Raw genomic sequence first — 19,469 nt, 5'->3', positions numbered from 1 at the left:
ATGGCGTGTGATGATGAGCTCATATGTGAGAGAAGAGGCAAGGTAACATGAAGTTGATACTAGAGTAGCAGAACTATTGGATGATTCAAACATTTGCATTGACAAATTACAGATAAAAGGGGTTTTCATAGCTTGATGAGGGCAAGAAAGGTCAAGATCCCTTTAAGGGGATGCTGTTGTCCCCCTGGACCTCCGCCTTAAGATTCAGCAAGGAGGGGGCAGAGGGGGAGTTGACACAGCCTGCAGAAGCCAACGATTCAATGAGGGAGACACTGCGAGGAGTCGGGTGGTTGGGGCAGTGGTGGTTTTGGTGTAGAGGATAGGCGAAACCATGTGGGTGGGGACTGTTGTTGTCCTGGGGGGCTGGCCAGGTAATGATGTCGGCGCCGTGGTCCGTGCGAGAGCGAGCATTCTCGCGGAAGTTGAGCTTGAAAGACTCAATCTGCAGCAGAAAGGTTTCAAAGAGGAGGGGGAGGAGGTAAGGGAGAAAGAAAAATATAGACAGGAAGAGGTGGGGAGGGGAAGTGTTTTTGTGTGTGGGGAGGGGGGTGAGATGAGGGGCAGAGGGATAGTAGAATTAGATGCCTGCAAGATAAGAAGTCAAAAGATGATGGTGTGATCAGGTGTCTTGGACTGCAGACAACATGATGATGATGATGGATGCATCACAAACAGAGATACAGATTTCCACTCAGTGCAGTCACTAACACGTTATGATGAATAACTTTACCTCAGTTAAGAAGAAAGTTAAGAAGTTGGTTTATTTATTGTGCAGCATGCTATGTTTCAGATGTTTCCTGGCAACAAGATGCCACTGGGCATCAGTGGCTTTTCCTGTACGTCTTCTTCTTCTGTGTTTGCAACATTAGGAATCAAACCTTGAACTGACAGCAGATGAGGCTGGCACACACACAAACTTACTTGTCTCTGGGATGCATGAGTCCAAAGCCTGGGGCTCCCGGAGGCCCTCGCTATCACAGGGAGCCCCCTCCTTCAGCCCATTCTCCTGGGCAGCGGGGCTCCCTGCCTGCCCCGGCTCAGAGCCTGGGGCTGGGGCCGTGCTGCCACTCAGGGGAGTCCCATTCCCCTCTGTTGTCTCCTGGGCCCCCTCAGCCTAGAAACACATAGCAGGGCATGTCAATCGGTGGGGATGGCGATGGAACAACCTGGCTCCAAATCTAGTGACCACAGTACATTTGTTGACTTTTGTTAAGGAGAATGCTGTTTTCTTTAGTTATTTACAGATAATTCAGATATACAGTATGCAATTATAAAACCTGAGAGGTAGATGTCTTGATAAAAACATTAAAAGTAGAGATAGACTGATTATTAATCATCATGGAGACAATAACCAATATTTCCAACTGATGTACATTTGCAGTAAAAATTACAATCTTTAGAATAAACAAGTGCAACTTACTCAAGTATTATATTTAAGTAGAACTTTGAGGTACTTGCACTTTCCATTTTCTGTTCTTTATACTTCTAATCCACTACATTTGGAGACAAATACTGAACTTTTTACTCCACAATATTTATTTGATAACTTAAGTTACTAGTTATTTTGCAGATTCAAATTATTAATACAAAATATATCTACTATTATGAACAGCAATTGGACAGTAAAAACACCGATACCTTTAATAGGAAAAATGCTTAATATCAGAATCTGATAATAGGCCAAGCTGATGAGTGGTTTCTCTTAGATTAAAAAGATCTGGAGCCAGACTATGGTGGAGGGAGATGTGACCGCAACAAATAAATAAATAAATAGATAGAAACAGTTCTAACCGGAGTATATATCATTCAAACTGAATAACTGAACATGCCTAATGAATGCAATGATAGAAAACAAATTCAAGCACATTCTATCAAACAAAAGCAGATGCAAAGTGTGCAGAGATGATGTTTTTCCTGAACCACAAACTCCTCTGCATGATCTCACATACATGGTTGTAAAAAAGACAAAAACAAGGAGAAACCAGGCACAGTCAGAGGCCTGAGTGGCTTTATACTTCACACACAGTTCAACAACCTGTAGAAACATTCCTACAGAGGTAAAAGTCTGAATTAACAGCTGTGTAGACTGAAACACCCTAAATATGTCTTATCACTTGCACTCAATAAAACCATGTCTCAAACAGTAGATTCTTCAGACAGGCTTAGAGGACAAGGCTGACGATATATTTTTCAGCAAATGCCATGAAAAACCCAAACCAACAATGCGTCAATCCTTCTCTTAGTACTTTCTTACTACCTAGCCCTGTCTGTGACACTGAGCCCAAAGCCCACTGGTTCCTACTGAAGGCGTATGTGGGTATAAGTCAAGACAAATTTGTTGACAGTAAGAAAAATACAGAAAAAATATAAATAGAGGATATTGCCTGCATTATTTATAAGAAAGCCAAAAAACACCCCCCAAAAATCACCAGTGCTAAACATGCAAGGACAACCATCGTTTGAGACTTGACAGTGACACAGCGTGAGACAGGGTGTGGGGCATTTCTGTAAGCCATGTATGCAGGGTATACTGTCTTTCTAACAAACAAATAAAAGTAAGAGCAGAGATATATTTCTGCAGTTGGTAGCAAAGCTCTACAAATCATTCTTAAAAATAGACTTTAGTCAACACCTAAAAAAAAAAACCCTTAAAAAAGACAACGTCTCTCTCAGACAGGCTATTTTTTTCTATGAATGGTATTTTTAGCTGACCTTATGATTGTGCACGATGGTAACTGGGTGAGGAAGATGAGAATGTTAGTGACGGATGGGATCATGCACTGATCACGAGACAAAGATGGGCTGCCATAGGCTGAGGGGACAGGTGACATCATTTCTGATCAATTTGCCCAAAATGTCTTGCTCTTTTCACAAGCCCATCAATCACACAATAAACCAATGCATAATTTTGTCACTTAAATCCTGTTTGAAATTATTAATAATTTTGTATCTGTTGTATCACATGGGGATGGCTATGCCACATGCCATAATGACATCATTCTCTCTTTTTCCTATCTTCTCGCAAAATATGTTGGACATGTGAGGCAGCATCCAGGCACAACAGAAGGACAAAAGGCCAGGAGAGAGGAAGCCGACTGCAGGTGTGGAGGGTTTGAGATGTTTCAGGTTGCTGCAGATGGTTCATGACAGGGTGTCGGTATCATCAGCTACTGTAGCTTGAAGCCACCCGGCATCTTTCAGATGTCATTATGATCACAGTGGTGGAACGAGACAAGAATGAAAAGGCTCAGACTATTGTCTCCTTGTACACATATTTAAGACAAATGACTCATTGTTATTTACTAATGTGTAGACACAAAGGCATTGAAAGGAACTGAATCAGTGTCCTTCCAGCGTCTGTCTTCCAGCAGCCATTCTGACAAGACTCAGCATTTCAATGAAGGTTACCGCAAACACACTCCCTGATCATTCAATGAAACAAGAAGAAAAGTGATTAAGACCCATTCCTGAGCAAAATGTTTGGCATTTTACAAAATATGTGGCTGAGATAAGTTAAACAAGTGTGACAGCTTAACATGAATCACTTTCAAACTCCTCCAGCCTTAAATGCTAAACTAATCACACTTCATTAACTGGTGGTGAGGTCCTATTGAACATACTATTTCCTGCCAAAGTTAGAACAGTTGAAGTTATTTCATATAAGAGATTCTTGGTTTGGTATTCTTCTCATTTGTCTTCCTGATGATTTCACTATCACTGTCCCGAAACCTTGTAATAGGTAGTAATCCACAAGTATTCTAATAACTTTTTTTTGTAATCCAATCGATTATGTTGCTAACTCTGACTAGAACTGGCAAAAAACAATTTACAGTGGCATATAGTACAAGCAAAGTGACATAATTATTTAAGGAGACAGAAAATGGACCACCGTTGAGGAGATGTGCAACAGTACATGTTTTATATTCATAGGAGGGAATAATTAACACAACAACTGACTACTTTCCCCCTAACACATTGACTAAACTGCATTTTCTGCATATAATAATGAAGGTGAGTCACGCAATGCACACTTTGTTCACATCAACAACTAACTCATGTAGGTGCTACTATCAGCCAAACTGTAATTAGACCTGGAAACAACTCTCCAACACTTTTCAGTGTTTATTGACCATCTGTAGGATGTGTGACTGAATTCTCATTTGTTAACAAACAGTGATACTTGAATGATGATTGTTGGCTCAGATCCAAATTTCATTAAGTCTCTGATCTACAACCATTTCTGATGAATAGGAATGTAAAGAAACAGTTTACAGTTCTTCATGTGTGATAATCTCACCTTGACATTTCCTCCACCAGGTGAATGGCTCACATTGTCCATGGAGCCCACTTTGGAATGAGCCTTTTCCCTAAAGCTCACTTTGTGGGACTCAATCTTCACGTCGCCACCGCCTGCAGCACACATGAATAATCAGTCTGATGATCAGGCAGATGCATGCATGGCCACCGGTTTGCATATTCATGAGAATATGTAAAACAGATACAGTTTCTACACAGTCTTCTGTACTGTGAACTAGTTCTTTATTTCAAGTCAAGAACAAGCAAATCTCATGTTCTTATATGTTATTATAACTGCTGAATTCTGCATGGCTATCACTAGTTAGAGTAGTCGCCCAATCTAGTAGCACAATACACAAGCATGTCCATCACCTTCAGACTCTCTTGAGCACTGTAGCCATCATGAAGGTAAGATCAATAGCAGGACTGTTGTATCCGACTGCACTCATTTTATCTGTGTGCACCGATTAAACTGCCAACTTAGTGTACACATAGATGGATCTGCCAGCTTTTGAGCTCTGTGTGTTATATAAAGTGATGGGTCAAAACAACATTTCCCAGCTCACCAGGCTTGTGCTTGATGTTGTCCTTGGAGCCGCACTTTGACGTCACCTTACTTAGATCCACCTTCTTGTTGAGTATCTGCACCTGTCGAATTTCACACAGGCCATTTAATCAGGAGTGTTCAAAACGCTGAACAGTGATATGGATCCCGTTTCTTCAGCTGTACCAAAAAGCTGTACTAAACCTCCATTTACACCTTGAATTACCGCCATCGAGATAAACAATGCACTCCAAAAGAGTTGGAGTCGAATCAAGTGGTGGAAACTGTCATTTCAGCGCCATTTCAGGAAACCAGAAAAAAATCCCAGTTGTAAGTATCTATGGTGATAACCATCTTCATAGAACCCGGCAATCTTAACAGAGACAGAGCCAATAAGAGACCAGTGGTGTGTGTTTGCTTGACTTGATTTGTTTAGTAAGTTAGTGACAGGGAAGGACAACACAGGAAGAGTTTAAGGAAGCAAGGCACTGTGAAGCGGGGTCTGGGGATGGGCTGGTACATCAGGCTTGCTAGCATGCTGTCCAATAATCCCGTTGATATCCAAGGGGCCACCCGAGGGCATCACATCAAGTGTTGATGGCCACAAATACTGTAGCTTGACTTTAGGTACTCACTTGATGTTTTTAAAGGCTGACACCTTTCATATAATGTGCAATTTAATTGAATTTTACAGGCACTGAACTGTCTTTGTGTTTCATATCAAAAAAGAGAGACGTAATATTTCATGTTTGGTCTGTTGTTCCTTTTAGCCATTCCATCAAATCAAATTTGTTTGACTAATTTGCTGATGCATATGAGCTCTGGTTGTAGGCCAGGCAGTACTTACATTCCCTCCACCAGGAACATGCTTCATATTGTCCTTGGAGCCCAAGCGTGAGGTGACGTGGCTGAAGTCCACCTTTTTGGAGACTATCTGAACCTATATGGACACAGCATAGCAGCAAGAGGGGAGAGGAGAGCAAGGGAGCGGAGGGGTGACACATAAGGAGATGAGACGAGGAAACAGGAGAATACAAGAGGACAGAAAAGAAGGAGAAGAAAAGAGTAGGAAAAGAAGTCACCACCACAGGCAGGGTTAGAAAGGAAAGGACAGAGGGATGGAGTAAGGTTCACCTGGACAAAATCAAACACTGCTACAACTATTTTTACTGTCTAAGAAATACGTAAGATTAACTGCTGGACAGTTAAAATCTTGCCTGTGTTGTCATTCGCATAGTGCTAGAGATCCTTCCAGAAACGGAAACAGCAGCTGATTTTGAGAGTACATACATACAACACAACGTATAAACACCTGTTCCTGTTGAGGAAAATCCACAAGACCCTCAGAAAATGTTATTAACACACAATGACAAAAGCAACACTGATACTGTAGGTTAATGACAGGTTAGACTGCGAGACCTCACACACCAAACCTGATACAGATACTGAGTTTGTTGGTGCAGTGATAGTAAAATCACAGATTTGTCAGCCGAGATCCACAGTTAGGTGTCATAACAGGTGACCCTGATCCTAGAACCCTTTACACAAGTGACCAACCAGGAGGAGTAACTACTATGTGTGATCCCTCACTGGCTGCCCACTGATGAACAATGGGCGAGTAGTTGGTCACTACTTTGCTGCCAAATACCACAACTTGGTTTATGGAGTGCACAAAGTTACAGTAATAATAATAATAATAATAATAATAATAATAATAAATGAGTGTGAGGGATGACTGATTTTCATTTTAAGGTCTAGTGTGAAGAATTTAGGGGAATTTAGGGACAGAAATATAATATAATATTGACAATTAAGTTTACATTAGTGAAACTAAAAGTCACTGTGTTTTCATTACCTTAGAAGGAGCCTTTCATTGCTACAGAGGGACCAGGTCATATTGCACCACCATGATTTACAACCGTACTGCACTCAATCTTCACTCAAAGGGTGATGATGACTTCAAGAAGTAATGAGTCAACCTTCTTGGTTTCTTCACTTTTCTTAGCTCAAGCTAATACCAACAGTCAAGAAAAACTACAGATTTGGTGCAGACGGACAACATGATAAAAACTGAACACATATATGTGATGTGTAGTATGTTGTAGTGCTGTGAAACAGTCACCGTTTGGTTAAGGCACAAAAGTACTTGGCGAAGCTTAGGAAAATGTCACAGTTTCAGTAAAAAATAAGTATTCTAAGTAAGAATTTTGTAATTACATAATTTAAGTTACATACATAAGTATATGAGTACCATTAATTAAGGGACAGGTTTGTGGATGGATGGGTTGAACGCAGGACTTTCACACAAAACTGTGGGGCTCAATTCCTGAATGGAGCCAAATTCTTTTAACACAAATCCCACTTTCTCACTCTTGGCTCTGGATTCCATAGCTCATTATTACCATTATGGCTCTCTAACTAAGCACACTAATTAACCTTGAGAACAGGCTTCCCTGTCATAACAACTTAGCTCGCAAAGTGAGGAGGAAGAAATAATCATTTAGTAACTATTTATCACTTCTCCAGATGCAAGTCTATATTAGTTTCTGTATCTACGATGGGAACGGGTGTGATAACTGCAACAGGAGGTGACTAAATGGATCTGAAAATACGTATTTTTGTTTAAAAATACCACAGTACAAGATAGTTCATGTGCTTTAATTACTCATACATCTGCGGTCGGTTATTTAGTACTCACTTTGCGCAGTTAATTACAAACAAAAAGGATGAGAGATTGTTAAAAGAACTAAAGTACTAAAAAATGTGTGAACAAAGAAGAGAGGAGGGAGGTGGAGTATGTGGTGATGGTGGGGAGGATGCAGAGGGAACTCACTTTGCCCTGGCTCGTTTCTTTGGAGGCGAGGGCCCTGCTCTGAGGGGCGGATGACACCTGGAGAGACAAGCCCACCCCGGGTCAACAACAGCACCTCATAACAACACGTGGGAGGAGGCGGTTCAGAACAAAAGTGCAAAAGAATGACGCATGTGAAAGTAGAGAGAGAAAAACTGGATTGAGATAGGGGAGAAGAGAGAGAGAGAAGACGGTAAAGGAGAAAGTCGAGGGAGAGGAGGAGAAAAAATAAAATGACAGGGAGAAAGAAATAATAGGAAAAGGGAGAGATAAGAAAAGGGATGCAAGATGGAAAAGATAAGCTAGAAGATGTGAATGAAGGGAGAGACTGAGCGGGAGGTTAAATACATACACCAGATGTTTGCCCTGGGTTCAGCCAGCTTGTTGATGAAACTTTGACGTTTTCTTGCACAATTGAGAGCGCACACTGTTGCTGCGATCTCAGCAGTTACTCTGGCGAGTATACTGCTAAATAAGACCGCAGTTTAAACAAACTTAAAAAAAATGGGGGGGGGTCTAAACTGAAAACGGGGGAAATGTTAGTAAAGGTAAGTGCGGAGAACTGAGTGAGATGTAAGAATAAAAGTGTGTCTGCCAAAACCAAGGAAATGAAAAGAGCCAAGGACAATGAGAAAGAGGATGCAGAAATGCACTAATTGTATCTTACTACAGCTGGTGAGGTGTGATACTTTTCGCCAGCATGTTGACAGCTGGTTATAGTTAGACTATGCATAAAGTGGGATGCAAGAGGAACTTCAGAAATAAGTTTAAAGAGTAAGTGAGGAAGCACAGGAAACCAGTGTCACACGTGAAAACAGCCTCGCAGCTACAACGCCTGTTCGCCGTCTGGAGGAACGACAGGCGTAGGTGAAGCCACAGCAGGACTCACCTTCCCTCCTCCAGGCTGGTGCTTCATGTTGTCTGTAGAGCCGATCTTAGAGCGGGCATTACGGATGTCGGGTGCCGGTGCTGTTGCGGGTCGAGCTGTGGTCCTAGAGGTGGTGGTGGTTGAGGAAGTGACCCGTGCTGCACGGGGCACTGGGGGCTTCTTCTCTGGTACAGTGCCAGTGGTGGAGGATGGTGTGGCCGGCTTGGCTGCTGTGGTTCGAGTTCGAGATGAAGCAGTGGTAGAAGCAGAGCTGCGAGTGGTGGTGGTGGTGGTGTTTGTCTTGGGTTTGGTAGACTCAGCTGGGAAAGAAAGAAATAAAGAGTTACTTGGAGTTTTATAGTTTTTCATTGGAAAACAAAACATTCATTATTTGAATGAGCTCATTGACATGAAATTCTGCTTCTTCCTTGCTGTTTGTCTGCAAAAATAAAAACAAGGGCAGTTGGACCTTAGAGAGTTAGATGAGAAGGTCTGTAGTTTGAAACTAGACCCTGGAGGCAATTCTACACAGTTATTCAGGCTGCTCACAAAAAGAACAGGACATAAAGTCAGTGCAAACATGTGAGTGGAAATGAACTGCTGCAAGTTGAAAATGCTACAATGACAATAATTAGGCTTATCCTGAGACCTTTATGATTCCAACTCATAAAGTTATGGAGATAAGGAGAGGAGTCAGGAACAGGATTTCCTGGTGAGATTTGAGATCATAATGCTGAGCTGTCAAACAAAAAACAGCATGGCACACACTTCTAGCACACAATTGGTGTGTTGCTAGCTGTGTACAGCTAACGTCTCTACAGCTGGTACAGTGGCTGTTTGGAGCCAATACACACAGACTGAAAAAATACCCAGCAGACCTTAATGTCTAATTTACTGATCCGTAGTGAGTTAAAGAATAGGCAGACTGATTGTTGACATGAAAGTGGACTTGTGCTTTATAGCATCCCAAATACACTGAAAAGGTTCTTCTACTCTTGTAAAAACATCACACAAATGACATCCAAAGGCAACATGCTTTGGATGTGACACAATTTTAAAGTGCATTATGTATCCAAAAACTCTCTCTGACACACACACACGCACATGCACACACAGTAAACCCGAAGACAAACCACAAAGTACTCCATCTGTCATTCACAGCCAGTCCCTGACAGTTAAATGACACAAGTCCCAGAAAAGAAATGGGAGTAAAAGTGAGCTAGAAGAAAGAGACAACAAGAAAGACAAGCATCCAGAGGGGGATATACTTCTTTTATCCTCTTTTATACATTCTAACAATGAACCATTGGCTATGGGATATCATTGATATCTTTGCTTTGCTGCATGTTTGAAAAACTAATGTAAATGTAAGAAACTCAGTGAGCGAGAATGACTGATGCTTTCTGACGCTGACTGAGGAAACCCTCCACCGTAACATGTACATTATTTTCTGTAGAAGGCAAAATCAACAGGCAAAAGAGCTCGTGTTGCTTGTTTCGTAAGTGGCCACAAATATAGTAAATAGACAAAAAAACATCAATATGAGGGGCAAATAAACTCCACAGCTGGGAGCTGGAATGGTACATACAGACCTGGTTTGAGTGAATTCATTTCAGGATCCTTCACCTCAGCATGCTAAGCTACTACCAAGGCAGTGCAACATTTGTACCAATTAAAATCTGTCAATTCACATACATTTTGCCATATGTCAGCTTTTTCTTCACAATGCTGAAGCATGCTGAGCCATGTGTCCTGCTGCCAATCCTCCCTGAGAGCCTGGTACTTCTCCAGCTCCTGTTAAAGAGGAAATCCTCACGCTTGCCTCCATGTTTCTAAAGAGTAATCTGACTTGCCGTATGAACCCTGGCAGATTAGACGACTCGGGGCTGCATCAGCAGGAGACGCAAACTCCAAACTGTCAACAGCAAGGGGGGGCAGTAATCCACAGTTTGCTGTGGCGAAGGTTTTTAACTCTCAACAGCCTTTCAGCATTTAAGTCTGTCTCTATGAGCCTGCCCAGCATTGTCATGGTTGGACAGTGTGTGTTGCAGTGTCACGCTCCTGCTGACAGCTCTCCTGTTTGCCAAAATGTAAGCTAATCTGGGGACAGGAGGAGTAAAGCTGTAAACGTGTAGGGAGAGAGAGAGGAGGCGAAACTGAGGAAAGGATTACAGAAGAGAGAGCAGAATAAGAAAGAGTATCAAAATATCTGGAGAGAGCTGAAAGCATTGAGGGAGGCCAGACAGTAGCTGGAGATAAAGGTAGCAGATATGGTTTTATTAAATACTATATTAGTTACTGTGGAGGTTATTTCCATGACTATGCAAAATCTGTCTGAAAAACCTTCAGAATAAACTATATCCACATGAGGCTATTATAGATTTTTGGTATTATTGTTTGACAATCTGACTATGATTACTGCTTGTCTAAAATAATTAATATTTCGTGGGCAAATTGTGCAACTGGTAATTAAAAATAAACTGAAAAAAAAAACCCCACAATTTTTGGATTTCTAAACTATTACAATGAGTACATTTCACTGGATGGTTATTTTATTTCATATAATATTTGCAAAGATTTGCCCTATTGTACGGTATCCAAAAATCAACCTTATTGCCTGGTTTTATATTCACATATCTTATTGACCATCAAGTGTCTTAAACTGCATTACTCAGTCTCTCATCCTTTAATTAGTCTAAACATCATGGGGCAAGTCCGACATTGGAGAACAGAAATTAAAAAATACGGGGAAAATGAAGACTACTAGCAAAAAGCATGAGCCATAAAAGACCTTAATAAGATATTTAGAGAAGAACTTCAGTATTGACCAGTCAGTGCTAATTGTATTACACTGGGTGTGCCTAATCTAAAAAATAATCAATAAAATCAAAATACTCAACAATCTGTGCTAAATGTAGAAATCAGCTGGGAATTAAGTAATTCATTTCAACATTTGTCTCTCATTTCCCCTGTCACATCAGCATACATTGTGAGATACGACCTACAGGTTATGACACATTATGGAGTACCAAGTGAAGGGAGTGCTGTAATACCTGCAGAAGTCCTCAGAGTGCCGGGCTTCTTCTCCTCTCCTGGTTTGCTGTCCGTCTTCGAGGCTGAAACACAGACAGAGGCGAGTTTTTAGTTTCTGTGACGGACGAAACATGTTAAAATAAGCAAAGAGAAATAAAGGCTCAATATTTTTGCAGCATTACTACAATCATGGCTCAGAAAATGCACTGAGCACACTTTGTTTATGTTGTATAGAAGACACAAGTTACATATAAAAATACTGATCATCAAAAATGTGTGTACCCAGAGGCTTTTTGGCTGCAGCGGAAGTACTGGTGCGAGTAGACGCCGTTGCGCGCACTGATGTAGTGGTTTTACTGGCTGCTGTGGTAGCAGTTCCATTTTTGGTGGCAGTGGAGGAGGCTGTTTGATTTGAGGTGGCAGTGCTGGCCTTTGGCACAAGGGGGCGCTTCTCCGCAGTCGTCTGAGGAGAAGGGCAAAAAATAAAAACACAGGAGATGTCAGGTGAGGAGAGAGAGGAGAGGGCGAAGAATGAGAGCAGATGCTGTCAACATCAGTAAATGTTAAAAATTAATAGAAAACCAACATCAACAATTGCTCTTTGCACCAAATGGATTATGAAACAACTGGAGTTTGACTGTGCTGTCATCGTTTCAGGCAAATGTGCAGTGATTTCACTGAGAAATCTGCGCATTTCATTCAGCAGCATAGTCGCCCCTCGTAACCCCTTGGATGATGCCACGCTCCATATACAGCTGAGGCATCCTGCATCAAGCTGGCCTCGCTGAACTGAGTCACCCTGCACCCGTGGGCGCTGAGAGGCTAAATAAAGGCTGTTAATTAATCGGCCGTGGTGTCACGCTGGTTGCAGTTAAGGAGGCCACCGGACGAGGGTGATAGAAGGCTGATGGGTCTTTAAAGCACAGAGCAGGAGCATGCAATAACACTTAATGAACTTAATAAGAAAAATGTCCACTTTTAGAGTTCTGAAGACACAGTGGTATGCTTTTAATCCAGTGACGCTGATCTCTTCAGGCAAGGGTTTACCGTACCTGAAAACCCACACAGCTCCAGTCAGCTGCATGAAGGTAAAACATTTTGCTAAAGATGACCTTTTTTTGTCATTGTTTGCCCTTATTGGAGCATTCGAAGTGTAGATACAAACAGGAAACACACAGGAAGAGAGGGTTGCATTTATATATTATGTCAATTATTTTAACCACGAAGTCTGCGTGCAAGCCTTTTGAGATCCCCAAATCAATAATCCATACATTTAAGGGTGTTTGGCTTCAAACCTGTAAGTGTAAAAAATTTGATCAGACTTTACACCTATCAGGAACATTCCGTTAAATGTCCATATGAGGTCTGATGCCAGGCATTGAATGGCGACCAAATCTTGGGACTTAACAAAAACTACCACAATCAACAGTCATATAGCCTGCATAACACTCACATTACACTCAGGTTTTCTACTTTCAATTTGACAGGAGTGAAATAGAGACTGTACAGGGTTTGACGGTGAGTGTACCTACCCACAACAGTTGAGCAACAGCGGAGCAATGGCTTCTGTTGGTGTACGGCAACACCACTTGGACAAACCACAACCACAACTGCAGCAATACTAGAACTGATTTTAATAATAATGCTAGTGATGAGAAAGGTTGCATAAATGATAAGCATTTATTATACTAAATATCGATATACTGGGGGGTTATTTGAAGCATATTTAAATATAGAGGGGATGTGTCTACTGCCTTGCTCCAACCATTTCTCCTTCGTCGGGAAGCACTTGAAGAAGAGTTGGAGCCCTTTTTTCCGCTGCTTGTGAGCACCAGCTGCAGTACTAATGAAACTCTTTGTGGATCCAGGTGTGTTTTTCCACATGCCTGCTCATTCTTTCACAGACATCCTGACGGCAGAAACTTACCTTGGGTTTGAGATCACGTGCAGTGGTGGTGGCTGTGGATGCGGGGCGGCTACCGGATGAGGTGGAGGGCCGCTTTGGACCGGCAGCGGATGTGGATGGCGCCTTGGCTGTGGTTGTTTTTTTGTCTGAGGTGGAGGTGGAGGTGGAGGTGGTGGTGGAGGGAGTGGGGCGCTTAGCAAGGACTGAACCACCAGCGGTTTTCGCAACAGCTGTCGGTTTGCTCGCGCCGGCAGCAGGCTGCGACGCCGCGCCGAGACATAAGGGGGTGATGGAGGGCAAAATGAAGAGGGAAAGCAAAAGAAAGAAAGAAAAAATAATAAGGAAAATGTGAACTGATAATGGCAGGGGAGGTCAAGCAGCACAAGCAGCACTATAATCATAAATCATATAATAAAAATGCCATAACATAATTATTAAAACTGATGTCTTAATGGTAACACAAGTTATGACTTTAAATAGCTCTGAAAATGTACTGCATGTGTACAGTAGGCATAAAGGAAGCAGCAGCACAGGCTTTAGCAGCATGCGTGATGAATGGTTTTCTGTATGGCTGAAACTCACCCTCAACATCTGACATGTCACCCAACTCCTCCGCAGTGCATCATTATTCCACCAAGGTGGTATCTGAGCCCATCACTTAATTGTGGGATTTCAATGTAAATAAACAGGAACGCCTTGTATGTTTTTAACCTCAAAATAAAATATAGTTTGCTAAGGACCAGGGAGTAAAAACTGGGAAAAAAAAGTAAAAGTGAGGCACTGGAGTAAATCCTGATGGTGCCACTAGTGCGATGTACAATTGTAAAAACCAACAAAAACATATCCGATCAATTCAATTTATTTATATAGCGCCAAATCACAACAACAGTTGTCTCATGACACTTTCTAATTACGGAAGGTCTAGCGCAAACTCTTTAATTTGGTCATTTTGAAGTGGTGTGGAAAAACTTCCTTTAAGAAGGCAGAAACCCTGGAGCAGACCCCAGCTCAACCCTGTAATGTGAAGGGATTTGATGGAAGCTGGAAAGCTGAGAACGTAAAGCATGGTGCACAGGAACGAAAGTTGTGTGAGGTGTTTGATGGTCTGCTGAAGCTCACAACTGGTTGGTACCTGCAGTGTGTTCCTTCTTATTGTTAGGAGATTACAACTCATCCAATCACACGACTTGCTATATGACAAAAAAAACCCTTCAACTTACCTTGATTTTAATGTCAGAAATGTAACGTCTGACAGGTCTGACCAGGTTAAGGTTTTAAACTATTGTGATGCTCATCAGGTAGTCTGACCCATGTTTGCTTTCAGACTGTATGGATATCACGTCACTGTGTGCCTACCTTGGTCTTCTTGTCTGCACTTCCCAGCTCTTTGCTTGGTGTGGCACTGCTTCCGTTGGTCGCAGGTTTTGCTTTTTTGGCCTTGTCTCCTCCGTCAGCTTTCGCAGCCTTGTCCTTCTTGTCATCCTTTTTCTCCACAACCTTTTTGTCGGCCTGCGTTTTGTCCTGCTTCTCTTCCTTTTCACTCTTTGCTGGTTTTTCCACCGGCTTCTCAGAAGGCTTCTCAGATGGCTTCTCGTCTTCTTTCTCCAGCTTCTCAGCATCTTCTTTTTTGGTTTCTTCCACCTCTGCTGTCGCCTTCGTCTCTGTGTCAGGCTTCTTCTCCGGTTTTTCAAAGCTGATATCAAGCATGGCAGGCGGCGACTCTTTTTCTGGGGTCTTTTCCACATTGTCAGTGTGCTGCTCTTTGCTATCCTTCACCTCAGTTTTCTCAAGCTTCTCACTGCTTTTGTTCTCTGTTTTTTCTTCCACTTCAAACTTATCATTTTTGTCTATTTTTTCCACGTTCTCTGCTTTCTCTATTTTGCTCTCTACTTTTTCAGTTACCTCCACTTGTTCTGCTTTCTCTGTCTTGTCCACTTGTTCTGTCTTCACCAGTTCATCTCGTAATTCTTCCTCCTTGTTCATTTTATCCTCTTTTTCTGCCTTCTGCTGCAGTGACTCCACTTTCTCTGTCTCTTTGTCTTTTTCTTCTGCCTTTTCTGTCTCTTCCTTTTCTTCAGCTTTTTCTGCCTCTTTTTCTTTCTCCTTCACTTTTTCTGCCTCTTTCTCCTTCACTTTTTCTGGCTCTTTCTCTTTCTCCTTCACTTTTTCTGCCTCTTTCTCCTTCACTTTATCTGCCTCTTTCTCTTCTTTAACATTCACCTCCTCTTTCTCCTTGTCTTCCACCATTTCTGCCTTTTTCTCCTCTTTCTGTGTCTCATTCTGTTTTTCCTCCAACTTGGCTGGAGTCTCACTGCTTGTGAATTCAACCTTCACGCTCTTCTGTTCATCCTTAGGCTGATCCAGAGGCTCACACAGCTCCACCTTCTTTATATTGTCCTCCAGCTTCTCCTCTTTCTTGTCCGACTTCTCCATCATGTCTGATTTTACTGGGAAAAAAATGTTTTTAAAAAATTAGAAAGAATCGTGGTAAATAAAAAGAGTCAATACAACAACAACACGCACAAACACACACACACACCACAGAGTTACAATCACTCACACAAATACACTCAGCTCAGTGCATCCAAAATTCATCCTTGACTAATCTTCTATACATGCATGAGCTGAATATCATGTACTCACTTTTAAGTAATTCATTGTAATTGAATATTAACTATGACAGTATCACCATAAAATTCCCAGAGAGATTGTTTGGACAACTAAAGAAATTCACTGTAACTGTACTCAGTCAGAGTACACAGACAGATTATGAAAGAACTGACCCCCAGGGCACAAATACATGAAATGCCTCCCCACCCCGCATCGCTCTCAGTCACTTTGCATCTTTTGCTTTGCAAGTTAACCACAACTGTAACTGCTGCTGTTGGTTCCAATATTACATAAAACATTGCAGGGTGTAATATAAAATATGTTACATAAAAGCCATCCATTTTCTATACCGCTTATCCGTCAGGGTCGGGAGGGGCTGGAGCCTATCCCAGCTGACTACGGGCGAGAGGCGGGTACATCCTAGACTCACCAGTCAATCGCAGGTTACAGAAAAGCCCTAAAACATTTTCTTACAACCAAGCTTTTGTTGTTTTAAGCTCATTGCAGTATAAGTGCGCACCAAGTTACAGTATTATGTAGGAAAAAATAGTAGAGATATAAAAGAAAAACTGGACTGGATCAGACCTACTATAGGCCATCTAAGTGTAAAAAAATGAGTAAAAAATGTAATCTGTCATATTCTCAGACTGATCTCTTTAATTTTACAAAGAGAATTATTTTTTCCTTCTGCAATAAGGACTTGCATACCACCCCTGCATCTCTGCATCATGCTCCTAAATATGCAGGAAAGAGAACAGTGTGAGAATGAAAGGGTATCAGAGTCTAATCTTCCCTAACATGAAATATTGCCTTCCTCTTTTCTGTCTCCCCTTCTGTCATCATAACCTCCAGAACATTCTGTTACCTATGTACTGTTTCCATTTCCGTCATCTGTCTCTCTATATTCTCACATTTCTTCTTGGACATCATTTAAAATGACGTTCATCTCTCCTGTCTCTCCCCTTCTGGCCTGACCGATCTCTACGGATCAAATGCCATCTGATGAGGCAGAAATCGCTCGTAATGAAATCTGATCTCTTCCTGTTGCCAGGGCTACCATAGCAAGTGAGGGGGTACGAGCTTTGGATGGAAAAGTGGAAAAATGGGAGAATGGCATCAAGTCGAGATAAGCCTATCCCTTAAACCTGAAATCTATACAACCTGCAAATTATCTCACTCAGGGGTCTCTGAATCCACACCGCCGACATGTGAAGTGAATAACAATCATCTGTATACAATGCAACGTTCTGCAGGAAATTCTTGGGTTCTGGCAATCATGAGGATGTTCTTTGACACACACCACCCATCTAAACATTGCAGACCAAATACAAATCAATGGTCAACTATTTGCACCACAACGTAAAGCGATCATTTCATTGAAAAAAAGCCCAGTTTAGCTGATGACAACGCCCACTGTGTTACACCGAGTTTGACAACAGGCGATGATCATCTTCAGTCTGTTCAACTGATGCTGTAGATTCAAAGGAGTTCAACAGAAAGGGAATAACACTGATTGACACTGAGAGTAAACAGCCAGTAATTCAGTGAAGCTAATTTAATGCTTGAAGCAGCAAACTGAATTGAAATTGAATTGAATATTTCAAAGACGGTTCATTGATGTGAATGAAGACAAACTACTACAAATCTGGATGATGTTGCATGATACAGAGAACCTAACAGAAGATACATGTCCTGTGCTGACTCACTGAATGAAACATGTGCATCATCTGACCTCAGGTGATGATGACCTAACAACTGGGTTTTTTGGTTTTTTTTTAAATGGAATACAACATTACAAATTTAGCTCTGTCGGCCAAATATGGAGGACAGAAATGCACAAATGAACAGCAAAAAAAAACCACTCACCCCTGTGCGGCTGAAAGAGGACAAACACATGGTCTCTTACTGTCAGCTGCACACAGGCTGAGGAAGGTTAAAGACCATAGTAGGTTTGAGCGAATACTTGGCTGAAGCACTGTAATGTGTAAGTAATAATGAGATAATGTACTTTTTACAAGCGTCATCTGAGTAAATGATGTTCAAACACGTCACGCATTACATTACTTCAACGTTCTCCTGTTAAACACACAGCACTCTAACCCTGGTCTCCCACAGGTAGAGGCTGTGTTTGACCCACCAAACCACCCCAGTCACCTTCCGACTTGGGCTTTTCTCGTAGGGATTTATCTTTTAAATGCCGCCGTTGTCTAGCACCTTTTTGTCTGCTGAAGCCGACACAAGTATCACAGTGGTGCTGATGAACTGCGCATTTGGCTTTTTTCCTTCACCTTTTATAGCTTTCTTACCTACAACACCCATTCACTTCTGTGACCTTAAATGTGTCCTAAACAGGTAGCTGAGAAGTCATGTCTGAGGAACCAGAATTAGGAAAAAGATGATAAAAGGAAGAGCAGAGACAGAGAGAGGGGTGGCCTTGAGAGTGGTAAATATTGATTAGCAGATCAGCGGAGGTGTGTGGGTGGACGGAAGAAGAAGAAAGAACACAAAGGTGAAGAGCTGGTCTGGGGTGTTCGCTCATTCCCTTTCTAATCTCCTTTGTTCTTTTTTTATATTGTTTTCAGCAGTACAGCTCCTTCAGAAAAATAAACAACCAACGATGAACTGTAGAATCAACTTAGAAGAGAAAAATGCAAAAGGGGCTGAAAGAGACAGAAGGAACACAACACAGGAGGGGAAGAAGGAAACAAAGTCAAGGGAATCAGGGGTGTAAGGCTTTGAGTAGAATGAAATGACATTGTTAGCTTACATAACATACAGAGAGTCCAGACCTGGAGCGGAGACAGACATCAGACCAAAGAACACAAAAGGGTGACTACATACAGGATAGAAAGTAGTGACCTAAATAAAGCGAGACAACAGTGTGACAGGACAAAGGAAAAAGAAGGACAGGTTAAAAAAAAGAAAAAACCTGATCAAACAAGGGCTTCATTTTCTACACTGTAAACAATGTGAGGCTCAGGAGATCACCTTGATCCTCTAATTAGGCCAGAAATTTGATCCGTGTCACAGCTGTGGAAACCCTGGTGAAAATGTCTTCATTTAAGCAAACAGTGGGAGGTGACGCCCAAATAACGCACTTTCACACTCTCTCCTGTGTGACTCTTTTTCACAATGTTCTCCTTTCTTTTAATTTATTTTATCGCAATGCTCCTCACACCTCCCGCTTGTATGTATCTTGTTCACATAACTTGAGATATCGTCTCACCAGATGAAATTTTCACGTTCTTCCCAGATTCCCAGCAAATCCTAGGAACAAATGTGAGGCGGATGGTACAGAACCCCCAGAACAATGAGACCGTCGGCAAAAAGAGGAAAAAAGTAACTGCAGCCATTCACCTCC

The 19,469-nt window shown here is 41.8% G+C and overlaps 1 protein-coding gene across 5 annotated transcripts in view; it reads right to left on the bottom strand.

Moving 5' to 3' along the window:
- Nucleotides 1–267: 267 nt before the first annotated feature.
- Nucleotides 268–19,469, bottom strand: part of LOC124049902 (microtubule-associated protein 4) — a 98,348-nt gene continuing 79,146 nt past the window's right edge. Inside the window, exons 8-18 of one of the 5 annotated variants that reach the window (XM_046372011.1) lie at nt 14,855–15,945; nt 13,520–13,756; nt 11,875–12,055; nt 11,613–11,675; nt 8,581–8,879; nt 7,674–7,730; nt 5,688–5,780; nt 4,863–4,944; nt 4,298–4,410; nt 922–1,114; nt 268–442 (exon numbers count right to left, since the gene is read on the bottom strand). In XM_046372011.1, coding sequence (XP_046227967.1) covers nt 438–442; nt 922–1,114; nt 4,298–4,410; nt 4,863–4,944; nt 5,688–5,780; nt 7,674–7,730; nt 8,581–8,879; nt 11,613–11,675; nt 11,875–12,055; nt 13,520–13,756; nt 14,855–15,945 — 2,414 coding nt within the window. In that variant the 3' untranslated portion in view covers nt 268–437. The other 4 variants (XM_046372010.1, XM_046372012.1, XM_046372014.1 and 1 more) reach the window with 4 other exon arrangements.

The sequence above is a fragment of the Scatophagus argus genome, chromosome 18 (assembly GCF_020382885.2).
Source record: "Scatophagus argus isolate fScaArg1 chromosome 18, fScaArg1.pri, whole genome shotgun sequence".
Taxonomy (NCBI): domain Eukaryota; kingdom Metazoa; phylum Chordata; class Actinopteri; family Scatophagidae; genus Scatophagus; species Scatophagus argus.
The sequence above is the reverse complement of the archived record's forward strand: the minus strand, read 5'-3'. Positions and strand labels throughout refer to the sequence as shown.